This window comes from Pangasianodon hypophthalmus, chromosome 15 (assembly GCF_027358585.1).
Source record: "Pangasianodon hypophthalmus isolate fPanHyp1 chromosome 15, fPanHyp1.pri, whole genome shotgun sequence".
NCBI lineage: Eukaryota > Metazoa > Chordata > Actinopteri > Siluriformes > Pangasiidae > Pangasianodon > Pangasianodon hypophthalmus.
The window spans coordinates 16,769,851-16,788,498 of NC_069724.1; the positions used below are offsets into that span (position 1 = coordinate 16,769,851).

At 37.7% G+C, this 18,648-nt stretch overlaps 1 protein-coding gene across 1 annotated transcript; it reads right to left on the minus strand.

Moving 5' to 3' along the window:
* Positions 1–886: 886 nt before the first annotated feature.
* wdr41 (WD repeat domain 41) lies at positions 887–15,422 on the minus strand. The gene is made up of 14 exons (XM_053240288.1): positions 15,234–15,422; positions 14,471–14,550; positions 12,734–12,852; positions 11,793–11,841; positions 10,488–10,616; positions 10,333–10,395; positions 9,979–10,090; positions 9,802–9,864; positions 8,446–8,547; positions 6,527–6,711; positions 6,288–6,409; positions 5,790–5,875; positions 4,125–4,261; positions 887–2,488 (listed from the first exon to the last, which is right to left on the minus strand). Exons 2-14 carry the CDS (start codon positions 14,516–14,518, stop codon positions 2,348–2,350), a joined length of 1,356 nt encoding a protein of 451 aa, XP_053096263.1. The 5' UTR covers positions 14,519–14,550; positions 15,234–15,422; the 3' UTR covers positions 887–2,347.
* Positions 15,423–18,648: the final 3,226 nt, after the last annotated feature.

Genomic DNA, 18,648 nt, shown 5'->3' on the forward strand with positions numbered 1-18,648 from the left:
CCCGGGTCCCTAGAGGACTAGTGGTTAGGCCAGAGCACTCTCGCCACTGCGGCCTGGGTTCAATTCCCAGCCAGGGAAAGCCACTCTTGTGTGCAAGAGCGCACTCTCAGTGCCAAACCCAAACCTGGATAAAATTGGGCAGGGTTGCTTCAAGAAGGGCATCCAGCATAAAAACTGTGCCAAATCAAATACGCGGACCAATGAGCCGCAGTGGTGACCCCTAACGGGAGCGGCCAAAAGAGGAACAACAACAGCATGAACCCTACAACCATCAGAAACACTGGGAAAAAACACAGATGTAGAAATGCTAGCACTGTCAGAAGTCCTACAGTTCTACATCATTGAATTCATAATTAGTCTATTAGTGATGTGCACAGTGTTAGTTTTGTTAGTACCTGCCTACAGTATTTTCTACCAAATTTAGTTGGTTTTATTTCACAAAATATAAACAAATTAGTAGCACAATGACCTTGACAAGGCGATGAGCAAGAGCCACCACAAGTTCATATTAATGAACATGGTCTTTGTTTGTCCTGAGTTTCATACTCATGCCCGCATTGAAGTTAAAAACCTCCCACACTTGCAGAACTTTTTTCTTGTGTCCTGTGGGATCGCAGTCAATCCTGGGCAATTGTAAATGCTCATGAATGACTGAAATCGTGTTCCGCTGGAGGACAGTGACTGGTACAATGCCAATGAGTCATTCCTAATAAACCTCATTTACTTTGTCTATATTTTTACAGAATATTTAGAAGCATGAAACAGACAGCACTCATATCTTCATAAATGTACATAAGCTAGTGTCATATAATAATCAAACAGAGCCGAGATAATATTTCATCCAACCAGTTTACATGTTTTGTTATAAATACACAAATACTACAAATACTGTCAAGAATAATGGATGGTTTATTTCACTTCATTTTTTTGTCTGGGTTTGTGGTATAGCTATTTGCACAATAAAACATTATAACACTTGTTTTATGAAAAACAGTTTAAGGATGCAACATGTAAAAATGAAAAAAAAAATCAACACTGACTTTGTCAACAAAACATGGCATTTCTTGCTGTGAGTCACACTAACAATTGTGTAATTGTAATTTGCAGTCGAAGCCGTCTTTCAGATAGCTACCTACCATCAGACGTGGAGCTGCGTGAAGCACTAGAGACAGAGATAACACTCACACCTGTGGCCCTGCACAAACAGCACACTGAGGGAACATGGATTGTGTTTTAGGCAGCTGGCTTGCTCTGTAGACCCTGTGCTCATACAGCTGACAGTGCAATTTGACAAGCTCTAGTTGAAGGCATGGGGCTGTCATCGTTCACCTAGTATTTTGTGAAGTATAGCAAAAAACTGATGTGTCCCATCTTTTTTTAAATCTAATAAAACTTCCATAATACTAAGGAGATTATGGAGAGTATCCTGGTCAGGGTTGTGGTGGATCCAGAGCCTATCACGGGAACAATGGGCATGAGGAGGGAATACACCCTGGATGGGAATCCAGTCACTAGTCACACCTATTGCCAAATCAGTGTAGCTAATCCGCCTACTGGTATGTTTTTGGGAGGGAGAAGGGAGAAGAGCCCAGCTAACACCACAGTACCAAATATTCTTTCACAAATAGCTTGCAATAGCATCCCAGAGAGAGAAATTCTCAAACAGCTTTTTTAAAAAAAATGGTCTCTTCCCAGAAAAGGCTTCTTTAATAGCCATTTATATTGTTAATTAATAAAACTTTTAAATCATCTTGTAGTATATTCATTTATATTTAAAACATGAAGTCAATTGAAAAAAAAAAAAATTAAATCATGTAAAATGTAAAATGTAAGAGCCTCAAAGGTTCACTCTGACATGATTCATTTACAACTCATTAATTGAATAAATTATAAAATAAAAAAACATCCATACAATATGATTTGTCAGAAATGCTTAAGAACAAACAACAGCCTTGCATTTTAAAAATGAAACCATCACTTTCAGATAAAATTTGAGCATGTTCAGTAACAGCTATGTCTTACTCTTAGTTCAGTCACAGTTATTGTCACATAAAAGGCAATAATAAAAGACAACAATAAACTCCCATTAAACAGCAGGGGCATTCAGAGTGAGATGCCAAATGTGGAGTTGAGCTCTATTGAGTACTCATGCTTAATTTTTTTTTTTTTTTTAAAACAAGTGTTTCATGCACTCTCTCTCTCAATGACTTTTGTGTTTTCTTTAAAAATATCCAGTGTTCTTTTGTTCTTTGCAGGCTGCATATTGGAAAACCTGGCAACCCGTTCCTCACCTCACTCTATTGATCATCAGGTAATTGCTTTAGGGTGAGACTGAGAGTGAGAAGGTTCAGAGGCACCCTTTCTCCTCCAGCTTCAGGAACAGAGCCAGACTGCGCAGATGTGACTCTCTTTCTCCGTCTTTCCACACAATGAGCAGGTGATCAGCTGAGCAAGTGACCACGCCCCTCTTGCCAAAACTCAGAAACATCTGTAGCGTAGAAAAGCAGGAGCAAAACATTTAAGCAGCCATTTTAAGCAGAGTAACAGTTAGATGATATGTTGTTTTTTAAAGTTAGGCCCTTTTACAGCCACATGTGTTCCCAATTAACTCCTAATTATGCAATTGGCCAATCAGAAGCTTCTACAAGTCATTACATCAACTTCTGGAATCTTCTAGACTTTTAAAGAAAGACAGTCAGCTTGTAAACGTTTGATCCATGGGAATTCTAATATAGGGTCAATCCATGTGAACTCACTGGAGATTTCAGATTTGCTTCATACTTTCTGGAAATAATGTCATTACTCCCAATCAACTTCTGGCAAATAAGTTGGCCCAAAATAAAGCACATCAGATCTCTCACATTTTCATATCTATTACTCATGTTACAGTTCTTAAGAAAACCTAAAACCTTCTGATTCATGAAGTTTTAAAAATGAAAAAAAAAAAATCATTTCACACATGTATTTCAAATGCATATTGCTCATGTATGACATGGTCTGCAAAAAGTCTGCAAAATTTCGGGCTTGTATCTGCATTAGTTTCTGAGATATAGAGGATTTTTAAAAAAGGGGACATGGTGTGGCCCTAATTTTACTGTAAAAACAAGTGTTACAGAAAAAGTTCCAAAGTGTCATAAGTCATTACTTTTGAAGTATACATGCTAGATACATGAGATTTTTAAGGATTGTTGTTTAGTATATCAAAATACTAAAATCTCCTTAATTAATTAATTAAAATATATTAATTACCTTAATTAATATAGTTTGTTCAAGATATCAACTTCATATTTTGTGGATTTGCTTATTAAAACATGCTCTTTCAACTGGTATAATTATTTTGGTAGACCTTGTCATATATGAGCAATTTGCAATTGAAATATATGTGTGAAATGATTTTTTTTTTCCATTTTTAACACTTCATGAATCAGAATATTTTAGGTTTTCTTAAAAACTGTAATATGTTCTTAATAATCATAATGTGTCAAATAAGTAATAGATATGAAAATGTGAAAGATTTGATGTGCTTTATTTTGGGCCAAAATTGCTCCAAAGCACAAAATAATTTTATTTATTTTTTTTTAACAATTTTCAGCTGGCAATAAATTGCCAAATATGCAGTTGATGTGCAACATCAGAATAGGGGGAAAATGGGGTTCTGAATGACTTTCATAGTGGTATGGTTGTTGGTTTGAGTATTTCAGAAACTGCTGATCTCATGAGATTTTCACACACCACAGTTTCAAGAGTTAACACAGAATGACCAAAACTGTTATTCAAGAGCTGATTATTGTTACCGTGCTAGCAAAAACACTGAGGAATAAATATACAAACCAAAGACAAGAAGGAGCCTGGGATGACTCACTCTCACCTAATATAACCAAGTTGTGCAATACAAAAATACAGGGAAAAACAATCACTTCCTGTTAGACACTAGCCGGTTATTGTTAGTTCTGCCTTACAAATGCATTTGCGTCTTATAAAATGCGTCTGCCTTTGAATACATTAATCAATGTAAAAAGAGACCAAACCCAGAGAGATCTAAACACTGACATTTACAGCCAGTAAGTATTTGACCTTAGAGTCCTGTGCTCTTCAGGTTTGTTAGTGGAATGTGTATAGAATACCTGCACTGCTCCAGAGTGACCAATCAGATCACCAACCAACTCTAGCGAGCACAGACCAGAAACTTCCAGAAGCTTCTTAGATTGCACACTACCCTGTTTACTGGATCTCCCAATGGTGCTGAACAAGCCGAAAAAGCCTGAGAGAGAGAGAGACAGAGAGAGAGAGAGAAAGTAGTGAAAAAATGATTAATGCATTAACTACTTTCTGTGGCTCCATGCAAAGTTTTTTGGTTAATTTTGATTGCAGGTTCAAAATGGACTAGTTATATGCACCAGAATTTTCCGCTTTTCAGCTGAGCTTCATGCTTAATTTCATAGCACAACAACATGCACGCCCAGGAGTGATGTCTCAGATCTGCCCCTTGAGTGGCATCACCATTTACTATCTGCCTTTTCTGGGCTTTCCACTACCCTTTCCACTGATTCTTTCCATGTTGCACAGAATTCAGCAACTAGGTTCCTCACCAAGCAGATCCGCTCTCCCTAATGGATGGAGAGATTTGGTACCCCCAGCCAGGCCACCCATGCCCTCGGAAAGAAACCTGAACTGAGGACTGCGACAATGCAGTCCAAGAAACACTCTGGAATACAGGAATCCATTAATGTCATCATTCACCTTCACTTACTGACGACATGATGTTCAGGGTATAACAAATCTGAATACACAGTGTGACTGTTTTATTCTATTCAAAATTCTGTATGCATTCTACTGTGCATCTTTATCCTAGAGGCCTCCTATCTCCTCCTTCCTTGACCACTGTGTTTGTGTGTGACTGAGTTTTGGTATGCACCACATATACAGTTGGAGTCATAAGTTTACATACGCCTTGCAGTATCTGCAAATTAATAATTAAAAAAATATAAGCTGGATCATAAAAACTGCGTTTGGTTTTTTATTTAGTACTGCCCTGAATAAGATATTTGACATAGCAGGTGTTTACATATAGTCCACAAGACACAATAATAACTGAATTTACACAAATGAACCAGTTCAGAAGTTTACATGCGCTTGATTCTTAATAGTGTGTGCTGTTACCTGGATGATCAACGACTGTTTTTATGTTTTGTGATAGTTGTTCATGAGTCCCTTGTTTGTCCTGAGCAGCTAAACTGCCCACTGTTCTTCAGAAAAATCCTCCAGGTCCTGCATATTCTTTGCTTTACCAGCATCTTCTGCATATTTGACCCATTTCCAACAGCGGCTATATGAGGTTTTCACACTGAGGACAACTGAGGAACTTATACACAACTATTACAAATGGTGAAAACAATCACTGATGCTCAAGAAGGCAACACGCTATGTTAAGAGACAGGGGGGGGGTGTAAACTTTTGAACTGGATGATCGGTGTAAATTGTTATTATTTTGTCTTCTGGGAAACATGTATATATCTTATGTAGCTTCTGAAGAGCAGGAATAAATGAAAAAAAAAGAGCTTTAAACAAAATTTGCTTGTCTTGTGGACTCTATGTAAACATCTGCTACGGGAAATAGCTTATTCAGGGCAATACTAAATAAAAAAACAAAATGCAATTTTTTTATGATCCCTCTTGTTATTTTTTTAAATTCTTAACATTTTAAAGATTCTGCAAGGCATATGTAAACCTATGACTCCAGAAGTAAGAGTAGGAGTCAGGTGTCAGGAGTCAGTAGGTGTCTTTCTCACCTGAGGAGGCAGGCTCTGCAGGTAGGGGGAGCTCCTGTAACTCCCAGATCCTGACACTGCCATCCTCTGAACAAGACATCACCTGTCTTAAAGAGAACACACACAAACACATGTAAGTATACATGTACGTACGTACACACACACACACACACACACACAAACACACACACCAGTGTTTCTTTCAGGGGAAATGGAATGGAATTTTTAAATGCAATTTTCTCCTTTTTCACTTTTGCATGTAAACTGATTTTAATATAACTTTAATTGTGAGGGAGATACATGGAAAAGAGAAACATATTTCAGTTCAGACAAAAAAAAAACTAATTTACTGAACTAAATATTGTAAAAAATGTCAAAATTACAAAATGGGGAGGGTTTTCCCAAACCGCCACACATATATTACAGTAAACAGTAATGCAGTAAAAAGCCCACTGCACTATATGTTTTTTTACCAACTGGTAACTTTTGAAAATAAAACACACAAATATAAATTTGTACCCATTGTGCAGCAGCGTGGTGTATAGCACATCAGAGTCATGGGCAAACTTCCTATACGCCACCACTGTCTTCATCTTTGTGTTATACACAAACAGCCCACTGCCCACTGCTGCAACTATCCGCTGAGTGAGAGAGAGAGAGAGAGAGATAGAGTGAGAGAGAGAGAGAGAGAGAGAGATGCTGACCAAAGTTTGAAAAATCCAAAATATAATCCAGTCACCACTGGAAAGGAGATTCACCTCTCCGTCTGAGTGCAGGTGCTGAATGGATGCTTCGCTCCGTTTCTGCTGCCCCATTTTGATCTCTGATTGGCCCTCTCGATCTGGTTCCTCCCACAAAATACGCTCGTAAGCCTGGATCGTCCAGTCAAGGGTATCCCAGAGGATGACCTCTCCAATGTGAGAGCCACTAGCAAACAGATCATCTACCAACAACAAGAAGATATCAATCGCTTACTGCATAAAAACAAGGACCTCAACAATGAAAGCATTTTCCCCTAATTTCAAAATTAAGAAATTAAAGAGATAATCTTCCTGTCTAATCGATGCTTTGATTTCTACTAAGGCAACATGTTATCATTTGCCTAATTTTGGTGTCTGCTTTTTTTTTTATAACAAAAATACAAAATATTAAAACCAAGCTATATATAAAGTGAGACCATATGCTTTAATCATTTTCATGGTTCAAAACAAACACACAGTTGGCATGGCAAGAATTTTTTTTCAAACTATGTTACCCAATCTGACAGGAGACTTGTTTTTTGTATTTTATGACTTGTAATTTAACAGAAAAGTATTAATATGCCTAAATACAAGTCAAATCTTGCTTCTCTGGTGTATCCAAGATAATTACAAAACAAAGATACAAAGTCAAAAGTAAGAAAAAAAAACCAACAACAATAAAATAACTCAATATATACCATATTTAATATAGTATAATACATACCATTTACACTATATGGCCAAAAGTATGTGGACACCTGACCATAACACCCATATGTGGGTCTTCCCCAATCTGTTGCCACAAATTTGGAAACACACAATTGTTTCAGAATGCCTTTGTATGCTGTGGCATTAAGATTTCTTTTCACTGGAACTAAGGGTCCCAAACCTGCTCCAGCATGACAATGCCCCTGTGCACAAAGCGAGCTCCATGAAGACATGGTTTGCCAAGGCTGCAGTGGAAGAACTCGAGTGGCCTGCACAGAGCCCTGACCTCAACCCCACTGAACACCTTTGGGATGAACTGGAACACCAAATTTTTGCCAGGGCTTCTTGCCAGACAATCAGTGCCCTCGTGTGCTCTTATGGCTGAATGGGCACAAATCCCCACAGCCACGCTTCAAATTCTAGTGGAAAGCCTTTTCAGAAAAGTGGAGGTTGAAAAGGAGGTCCAACTCCATATTAATGCCCTTGGTTTTGGAATGGGATGTGCAATGGTCAGGTGTTCACATACTTTTGGCCACCACTACTCCCCCCATCAATAAAAAAGAGACCAGCATAGGACCAACATCACGGACCATTTTTAGCTTTACAGCACAAAGGTGACATTCAGGGTAGAATGTGGTGCTGATAGAAGTGTATTCAAGATAGCAGTGATGATGTTTAGATACTAGTAGGTGGTGTGACAAACATTAAGGTTTTTTAAATTATTATTTTTATAACAGTAATAAGTATTCAAGTATGTAAGCCAAAGGTATGTTAAAGGTATGTATCTTACTGACTGAAAGCAGAAAAGACAAGTTAATTTCAGGTGTTTTCCATTAAGAGAAAACAACTAATAAAAAATGTGGTAGGAACACAGGGTTACCATGTGTTGCATAACAATTGAAAAGATTTTAAACACTGAAACAAAAGGTCATTTGAAGACGCAGCACAATGCTGAAATATTTGTAATATAGGTAGACCTAATTTTAAAAAAAGAGTAGGTGAAAATCCGAGAAGACTGTATTTCTATCAAAATATGCCAAAAGATGCAAGCTTTGATCTTAATAAATCCATGTTAAAATATTTCCTAATGACATAGCTCCAAAAAAAAAATAATAAAAAGTTGGGTTGTATGTTAGTATGTTATCACTTCATGAATGTTTCATGCATTTCTTCACCTTTGTATGTATCTGTGTTTGTGTAGTGGTGTGTACGCATGTTTGTAGGCTCACCGTTGACTCTGATGAGTGTCCGGATCGTGTCTTGGTGGTCAGTCAGATGGCGAATGGCCAGGATCGACATTTCAGTTTCAGACACATTCAGCTTAAAGATTACTGAAATAAATGAAAAGATAAACTTTTTCAACTGATCAACTGACACACCAGTTAAGAATCAGTCGCATTAGAATATTTATTTGCCAAGTGGCCCAGGTCTGAATCCAGTAGAACACCTTTGGAATGTAGTAGAACAGGAGATTTGCAGCATGAAAGTGCACCTTAAAAATCTGCAGGAATTGCTTGATGCAATCCTGTCAACATGGAGCAGAATCTCAAAGGAATGTTTCCAACATCTTGTGGAATTCATGCCATGAAGAACTGAGGCTGTTTTGAGGCCCTAACCAGTATTAGTATAGTGTTCCTAATAAAGTGCTCTGGGAGTGTATAATACAATTTAATTTGGGGTTTGAAAATAATTTAAAAACAATTCATGAATAATTAGCTCAATTACCCGAATAAGCAAACTGCAGCTGTCTGCATGAATGCACACTGTGTTCTGTAATTAATCACAGAAACACATATCTAGAAGAATCTTTATGCACTTTGACAATAAAAAAAAAAAAAAACAGAATCCTAAAGATAAATTATGTTTTTCTTTAAATATAATTTGCGCCAATATTCACCATCCGATATGTCATTAAGTTGAAGCTGCCTACTATATAAAAGTACTGCCATCTATTTGAATGCGGATAAAAAGGTTTTTTTTAAATAGTGAGTGTATGTGGGGGGATGAATCTTAGAAAATTATTAGTGCGTGAGATACCAAATACAATACAAACACAATGATAATGAGATATTCTATGGCTGAATTGATTAACTGACAGTTCACGCTTTAATGTTAGTAGTTAGTATTTATTGTATCTTTATCTATTTATTGTATACAGTATTTATTGTATCTTTTTGTTTTTTTAATAAATACCATTTACTGAAACCAGTAGCTAGTCTTGCTTATTAATTTCACATTGCACAAAAGCCAAACTATTTTAAAACATCAAACCTATTCAAATCATTAATTATAATCACTTTCAGTTTAAACTTGAGATTTAATAATTTTGACTTAATTTATAAATGCATCATAAATTTCATTTTCATTTAAAATAATGAATTGTTATGGCGCATAATTAATGAGACCAATTATTTAAGTAGATTTTGAGTGCAGCACCATCAAAAGGGGCATAGCTTGCAGGGAAAGGTTGTCAAATCATTACACATTGCTCCTTTTAGAAATTAAGGACTAAGAAATATTTACCTTTGGTATGTGTCAGATTTTTTTTTTTTTTAATTGTAAACTTATATTTCAGTATGGCTTACCAATCTCTTTGTCTATGGTGGCAGCAACATAGCATTTAGGCAAATCCACCAATGCAGTGATGCCTTTGTAAAGAAATAAACAGACCATCAGGAACAGGTACTGTTAATTTTCTACAGCAAAATTAGACATTTTTAAAAACTGTGTGTGTGTGTGTGTGTGTGTGTGCGTGTGCATACCTGAGTCTCTGCAATGTACCGTCTTACACTGTAGCTGAAAGTCTCTATTCCACACACACAGCTCATTGCCTCCAGAGAGAAACACATCCAGATGATGCAACACCAACACACACTGTTGCAGAGAGAACACACACACAGACACACACGCACACGCACGCAGTATTTCCATTTACTTGTGTATTACTATGGATAGATACAACTATGCCTATCCCTACCCCAAATCCTCACCTTAAACCAACACTAATGCACCCCCCGCTCCCCATCCCCAAACTGAATACAAGCAGACAGTTTGGCTCAAACATTACATTTTTCACATGAAAGTAAATTAGGTCATGTGTAGATTAAACAGTGCACCTTAACAGAAGACTGTAGATTGGACACGGTGCGTAGACGCTGTCCTGTGTCTGCATCCCACAGCTACATCGGTGTTAAGGAGCGCTCATTACACGCCAATGCAGGATCATACAGAGAAAAACTGCGCATGTGTATAGGTACGTATACAAGGATACACACATCATGCGGTCCGATGAAGCTGTTATAAGGGCTGTGAGGGTTTTTTCTGAGTTGGTGCATGTGTACGCCGTCAAAGCTGTGATCTGTTGAGTATGAGCTCGTAATTCTACCAGCCGCTCTCCAGTCTGTCACACAATTCACACACACACACACACACACACACACACACACACACCATTATGACATATGCAAGAGAAATTCCTGAACAGAACCTTGTTTTTGATTAATGAAGTTGCTAATTGATCATCTTTATCCACTTATCACCAAACGAATACTTTATTAGATTACCTGAGCCTCACAACAAACATTTCAATGTGTAGTTGTCCCTGACCTTTTGTGCAAATGATAATTAAACTCGAAATTTGAACTTGAAACTTGAATTATATACTCATCTGCCACTTTATTAACTTAATTATACACTCATCTGCCTTAATTATATACTCATCTGCCACTTTATTAACATCTGTAAACCTGCTCAATCATGCAGTTATCCAGTCAGCCAATCATGTGGCAGCACTGCAGTGCATAAAATCATGCAGATACAGATTAAGAGCTTCAGTTGATGTTCACATAAGGCATTAGAATGATCTCAGTAACTTTGGCCATGGCATGGTGGTTGGTGCCAGATGGGCTGGTTCGAGTATCTGCTGATCTCCTGGGATTTTCACACACAACAGTCTATAGAGTTTACACAGAATAGTGCAAAAACAAAAAAAAATCCAGTGAGTAGCAGCTCTGTGGGCCAGATATTACTTATTAATGAGAAAAGTCAGAAGAGAATGGCCAGACTGGTTCAAGATGACAGGAAGGCTACAGTAACTTGAATAACCACTCTTTACAACTGTAGTGAGCAGAAAAGCATCTCAGAATGCACAAATCGAACCTTGAGGCAGATGTGCTACAACAGCAGGAGACAACATCAGGTCCCATTCTTGTCAGCCCAGAACAGGAATGTAAGGTTACACTGGGTACAGGCTCACTGAAACTGGACCATCATCGCCTAGCCTGTTTCCTAATAGGAGTTTCTATTAAAGTGGCCAGTGAGTATAAGTAGATAAATACAATGGGGGTGTGTAATCACTCTGACCAACAGCATCATTCGCATCAGTGTCTCTCTCTCAGTGTTTGTCTGTGGTAATCATACATAGAGATTAGATTTATAAAACTCGGATGTATTTCTTACACGGTGAGCCAGTGACTAAAATGTGCAGAGACTAGGGGTTAAATAAAAGGTGCCATCTTAAAATCTCTATGAATCACACAGCACATATACACAAAGTCTACACGCAAAAGTGTCCCACCTCAACATTCCATACAAGCACCATCCCATCATCCCCTGCTGACGCAAATCTGAAACACAAAAAAAACAATGCAAAGGCCTGTTTTCAAAACATATATGGCAAATGTCCTGTCCCTAGCCGATATTATCAGTAGGAGTACACACACATGCACACACATATATACGCATAAAACTATGTAGGTAGCTACATCTGCTCTGAGGTAATTGGTGTAATGTTGAGGGTGGTCGCTAACAGCAGGTTCACACAGACACACAATCGCATACAAACTCTGAAGATTTGCTCTCAGAGATGATATACGCTATATATGGCCAAAAGTATGTGGACACCTGACTATCACACCCATATGTGGTTGTTGAACATTCCATTTGAGATTTAGTCCCCCTTTGCTGTTATAATATCCTCCACTATTCTGAGAAAGTTTTCCACTAGATTTTAGAGAATGGCTGTGAGGATTTATGGTCATTCAGCCACAAGAGCATTAGTGAGGTCAGGTGCTGATGTTGGGCGAGGAGGCCTGGGGTGCAGTCAGCGTTCCAGTTCATCCACAAGGTGTTCAGTGAGGTTGAGGTCAGAGCTCTTTGCAGGCCACTTGAGTTCTTCCACACCAACATTGGCAAACCATGCCTTCATGGATCTTGCTTTGTGCACAGGGTCACTGTCATGCTGGAACATGTTTGGGCCCCTTAGTTCCAGGAAAGAGAAATTGTAATGCTACAGCATACAAAGTCATCCTACACAACTGTGTGCTTCCAATTCTGTAGTAACAGTTTGGGGAAGAACCACATAGAGGTGTGATGGTCAGGTGTCCACAAACCTTTGGCCATATAGTGTAGCTCAAGATCAGCTGTCAATCTCAGGATCGGCTGACAAGAGAGAGAGAGAGAGAGAGAGAGAGAGAGAGAGAGAGAGAGAGAGAGAGAGAGAGGGAGGGAATTGCTTACCTGAAATCATCAATCTGCACCAGAAATCGCACAATGTCGAAATGGCCTCTGAGCACCTGCAGTTCAGTGTAACAGTTTTTGGGCTGTTCCTCTCCAATACAAAGGGCAGCACAGCGGTTCTGTATCACACGCAACACAAAGGAAAAATCCAGCTTCAATCAGCCCTCACATCATCATCATATACCGCACATCTTCTGAACTGTATTTAACTTCTGAACTGGTCATTGTTTGAATTATGTGGGAGTTCATGCTCAAGAGGAACTTAAGCTCCCCCAAGAGCAATAAACACTGAAATGTGAAATTTCACAAAATTTAATTAGTTCAAATAAAACTCTGAAAAAACTTGGATCCCAAGTCTTTTTGACACTTTTTGACCATAAACTGAGCATATATTTAAGGTCAGAACAATTTAAGTTCCACTTTGTCCTAACCTGAGTAATGAAATTTATTTAAGACTAATAAGATTTATTTAAGTGCTACTCTGAGTCAGTCTCAAATGCTTACAAATGAATAACAGAGGACTACTGAACAATACCAGAGGATGACAAAACAATACCAGGTCACATTCACATTCTGCACCAGACAATGAAGAGTGCACACACGTGAACGTGCCTGAGAAAGAGAGGAAGTCCAGTGCATTTACACGTCAGTGTCCTGTGTCCAATCCTCTTGTCCTGTGTAGTGCACTGTCTAGTTACTTCATTGTAATGTCATTAATTAGTTAGTGTATTGTGCCCCACTTACAAATTGTCTTTGTGCATTTTGTACACTACCACATTTTTCAGCATGTATCATGCTCCTGTATTGTTGTAGGCTGTGGTATGTTGGTCCTGGAGATATTAAGAGCTTCAGATGATGTTCTCATTAAACATTAGAATAGGTTAAAAAGAGTGATCTCAGTGACTTTGACTTGTTGAGTTATAGGTGCCAGATGGGCTGGTTTGAATATTTCAGAAACTGATGATTTCCGTGGATTTTCACGCACAACAATCTCTAGAGAATGGTGCAGAAAAGAACCAGGCAATGTTCTTTACAACCTTCAACTGTCCAGTTTCAGTGAGCCTGTGTCCACTGAAGCCTCAGATTCCTGTTCTTGGCTGAGAGGAGTGGACCCCAATGTGGTCTTCTGCTGTTGTAGCACATCTACTTCAAAGTTTGATGTGTTTTGCATTCTGAGATGCTTTTCTGCTCACCACGGTTGTAAAGAGTGGTTATTTGAGTTACTGTAGACTTACTGTTAGCTCGAACCAGTCTGCCCAATTTCCTCTGACCTTTCTAATCAACAGGCCTGCAGAACTGTTGTTGTTCACATCATTCTCTAAACTCTACAGACTAAGGTGTGTGAAAATCCAAAGAGATCAGCAGTTTCTGAAACACTCAAACCAGCCTGTCTGGCACCAACAACCATGCTGCAGTAAAAGTCACTGAGATCACACTTTTTCCCCATTCTGATGTGTGATGTGTACATAATAATATCTGCATGATTTTATGCAGTGAGCTCCTGCAATAAATTTGGCTGACTGGATAATTGCATCGATGGGCAGGGGTACAGGTTTTCCTATTACAGAGGCCGGTGAGTGTATATATGTAGAAGAATGGAATAACAATAACATCTCAATCTGACTGCTTGTCTTGACTCTGCTCTCTTAAACCCCCCTTACTTCTTAAGCCCATTCAGCTACACTCTCCCACTTGGCTGAAAGCACACAGTTGTTGCCACGAAACTGCCATGTTTACCTCAGCCGAGCCATGTGAGCCGCGAGTGCCGAGAATCCAGCGGAGCATCACACACTGCTTTTACAGAAACAGACCAGATTCTGAAATTACAGAAATATTTGAAATTTTACTTAAATCCATTTTAATGAAACAGGCACCTCTCAGCACAGTCCTTCCATCCAAAGAGATTCAAAGATTAGATCAGATTATTGCACTTTTTTAATAGGTAATAGCATTTTTTTTTTTTTTCAATTTTATTTTATTCTGCGTTTTTAACAAGGCAAAGTAAACATTAAGAAAGTGACCACAAACTTTTGGCCATACAGTGTAACTTACATTGAAATTCAAAATATATGTTAACATATCTAAAACATATAAATCATTTAACATTTTTTAAAATGTGCATATTGTGTGTCAAATACACAACACACACACACACACACACACACACACACACACACACATATATATATATATATATATATATATATATATATATATATATATATATATATATATATATATATATAATGTCCATATGCAAAGAAAATATACATAGATTAATGTTAATTCATATATATATATATATATATATATATATATATATATATATATTTAGTGTGTGTGTGTGTGTGTGTGTGTGCGTGTGAACCTGTTTGTTTGTCCTGTTTGTAAATGTTTAGGATCAACAGCACTGTTTACACCCGTATGAAGCCATCTTAGACAGATCTGAAACACTGCAAGCCCAAGAAACAAACACACACACACACACACACACACACACCTTCAGCCAGTCCGCAGACAGTAGTCCAGCCTCTATGACGGCTTTTCACAGAACAGAGAGATCAGTCACTCAACTATCCATTCACATTATAAACCACTGTTTAAAAATTAAATCCACAACAAACTCAATGAGAACAATTTCCTGAATTGCTTAGCATTGTGATTCTCCAACATTTAGCCACGACAAAGTCTCCATGTCTGTCAAAATAAAAGTCCCTCCTGAAATTTTTATGCTCATGTAGGCACCTGAACATCATGGGGGTGCAGCAGGTAGCCACTGGGTTTCCTGCCTGCCTGGGTCCTCTGGGGCTTTCTTCCCATCTAAAGTAAAATGTAGAGTTTTCTGGGTTTAAAAATTATCATCAGATACACAGACCGTACATAAGATGGATATTTCGAAACCAACAGTTGGCCAAAGTGTGCAGTTTAGGCCAATAGGTCATATTTTTTTAGACACTACCCACAGCTCATGACCTTAGCCGAGGATTGGGACGTAGACCGACCACTAAACAGATATCTATATTTGAAAACTGAGCTCTAGCTCCACCACCACGGACTGGTACAGTAACTGTAAGACTCATGAATAAGATACAATTGATATGAACTCCTCACCTGATGGGAGCATCCTGTTCTTTATCAGGAGAGAACCAGGGTCACAGGCTTGGAGATGCTGATTTTCATCCCAGCTGCTTAACACTCTGCAACAAAACGTCAGATGGACCTCCAACACATATTTTATTTCTAAATACCTTGTCCTAACAGGGAATATGAGATCTCCCTAACATCTATAGGATGACATTCTGCACTGTGAAGGGGTTTGTGTCACCAGCTGTAATTCGGTGTCTGTGTCCTCCTCTGCAATGTAAGATTCAGTCTAAAAGAAAAATTAATATACACCAACAAATACATCCTGGGAATTCGCCGTGAGTGACATGCCGGTCCATCGCAGGGCACCATGCACCACACATTCACACACTCATTTGCACTTAAGGCTAATTTTTCATAGCCAATCCAACTATTGGCATATCTTCTCAAAATATTGTAATTTTTTTAAACAGTGGCTCTAAAACTAGTCATCAGCAGACATTTTTCTCTGATATGTGGTCATCCAAATTGAAAGATGTAACATAATTTTAAAGATGTAAAGTTTGTTTTATATTATTAAAAAGTTAGTTAGAAAGTTAGTAGAAGTAGTTAATAATTTAGTAACTTTTTTTTAATTAATCAAGTTGTAGTTTACAAAATAAAATAATATAATAGTCTCATTTGTGGTTGTAAGTTAATGTTATGTGTTGTGCACCTGACACCCAGAGCCATGCTGTTATAGAAAATTAATCAACAGTTTCTGGATAGTCAGATTTCAGAATTCAACATGGCTGTGCTATAAAGTTATCTAGAATAGCTTCAGTATCTAAATAAATACCTAAGTGCATTTAAGTTCATATTTATCAGTCATTGCATTCATGATCACATGTAGATGCATTAAGGGTAAACTTGAATATTTCTGTGGTTCCCAAACTGGGAACAAATACACACACACACACACACGCTCACACACAAACACTGCATGTTGTACAAAAGTAATGGCAAAATGTTGAAAAAGAATGTTGGATCTGGAAATATTGCATGTAATAATAACAATAAGAACTTATTGAAAGAAAGAAATTTTAACACTGTCAAACAGATGGCAGTGATTTTTGATGATAATAAAACAAGTCGTTTGAAATGTAAATTATGCTTTTTTAAAATTTATTTTTTATTATAATTATATAATTATAAAAATAGGTAAATACATCAAAAAAGGTATAATATTTGCATAATATTTGCTGAAGTCATGGAAATGATTCCTAGAGACATTTCACACCAGGGAGCCCTAGTTAGAGGTTATTTGGGGGTCTTCAGCATGGCAATGATTGGGAACCCCTGAGTTAAAGTTCACATTTATCATGGAAAATATGTCTTTTAATTATATAAGTTACATATAATGCATTATTTCCCAGGTAGTAAACTGATGTTGGCCCAACACTGGCACAGTGTTTTATAGGGAGAGCCAACATTCAGCCCTCACATTCAACCAACCCAAAACTTATACTGGATCAACTACTATAGCTCTAGTATACAAGCTCTTGTACTACCAACTCTACAAACAGTTAATGCTATTATTACTATAGACACTGGTGCATCTGGATGAGCTGATCAATGCACCTCTCACAATAACCATAGTTACAGTGACAACGCTAAATACATACGTAATCTGCTATCGATAATGACACATAATCTGCACTAATCTTTGAAAGATGATCACTCATTTTGAGTGATTTTGAAAGGTGTAATTTCAAACAGATTGTAAAATATTCTTATAATACCCCCAAAAAAATTGCATTTACATTTACACATCTGGCAGATGCTTTTATACCATTGTGCTGAGCTACAGCTTTGACTAGTCTCTTGTAATTCACAATTTGGATCCAGTTAGATAAATTGGATCTAATAAATTAGATTTGCAATGCAGTATGAAAAATGCCTAAGGGTAGCTGTTGAAATTTGTCTGTAGGTGTGTAAAATATGCCACAATATAATGTGAATTCAAAACTGCATTCAACACTGAAGGCACAGCAGGTAGTGTTGCTGCCTCACAGCTCCAAGGTGCTTGGTTCGATCATGAGCTCAGATTATTGTCTGTGTGACGTTTTGCATGGTTTCCTCTTGTTCACGTTGGTTTCCTCCAACTTGCTGGTAAGTGTCCTGCAACAGACTGGTATCTCAGGGTGTATTCCTGCCCAGTGTTCTGGTTATACATATAGTATTTAGAACGTCATTACAAATACATTTGAAGAAATCATGAATGCATTCAACAAAAAATATGCTGCATATAAAGTTTTATTGACAGAGCTGAACAACTGCTCTTAGGCTTCCATTATAATGACATTGAATTAAACAGATTTCCATTATTTTCAAATTACAGGGAAAGATGTCGAAAGTATTGTTAGTAGTAATCATATATATGCTAAAGATACCTACAGCTTGTAAGACATAATGAACAAACTACCGTTTCAGAACCTCAGGAATTTACAGTTACAACTAGTCTAATTGGTTGAAAAGTGCATTATTCAAGCCAGGTTTATTCTTCAGTAGAACTGTTTCTGAGTAGAACTTAGGAAAGTGTGAACCCTGAATGATCATAGTCTTTCAGAACAGTAGGAGGACCTTAGCTGTCCATCAAACAGGGGGTGGGTAGTAAACAACAAGGCCTGGTATGGAATTCTGTATAATTTTCCTCTGATGAAGCCACAGCAAAAATGACAAAATCTTTATGTCAGTTGAACCGCCAACAATTCATTAGAATAACCAACAATAAAAAATACACTTTCACCTACACCTTGCTATTTGGGATGATCTGATGATGGTCTTACCTC

Bases quoted from the DNA above. Each gene is read 5' to 3' on its own strand.
- wdr41 (XM_053240288.1), bottom strand. From the start codon at position 14,518: ATGCTCCGCTGGATTCTCGGCACTCGCGGCTCACATGGCTCGGCTGAG. The intron at 11,842-12,733 runs GTAAGCAATTCC...TTTGTGTTTCAG, and splicing joins GTGCAGATTGATGATTTCAG to ATTTGCGTCAGCAGGGGATG. The intron at 6,712-8,445 runs GTGAGCCTACAA...TGTTGTTGGTAG, and splicing joins GACACTCATCAGAGTCAACG to ATGATCTGTTTGCTAGTGGC.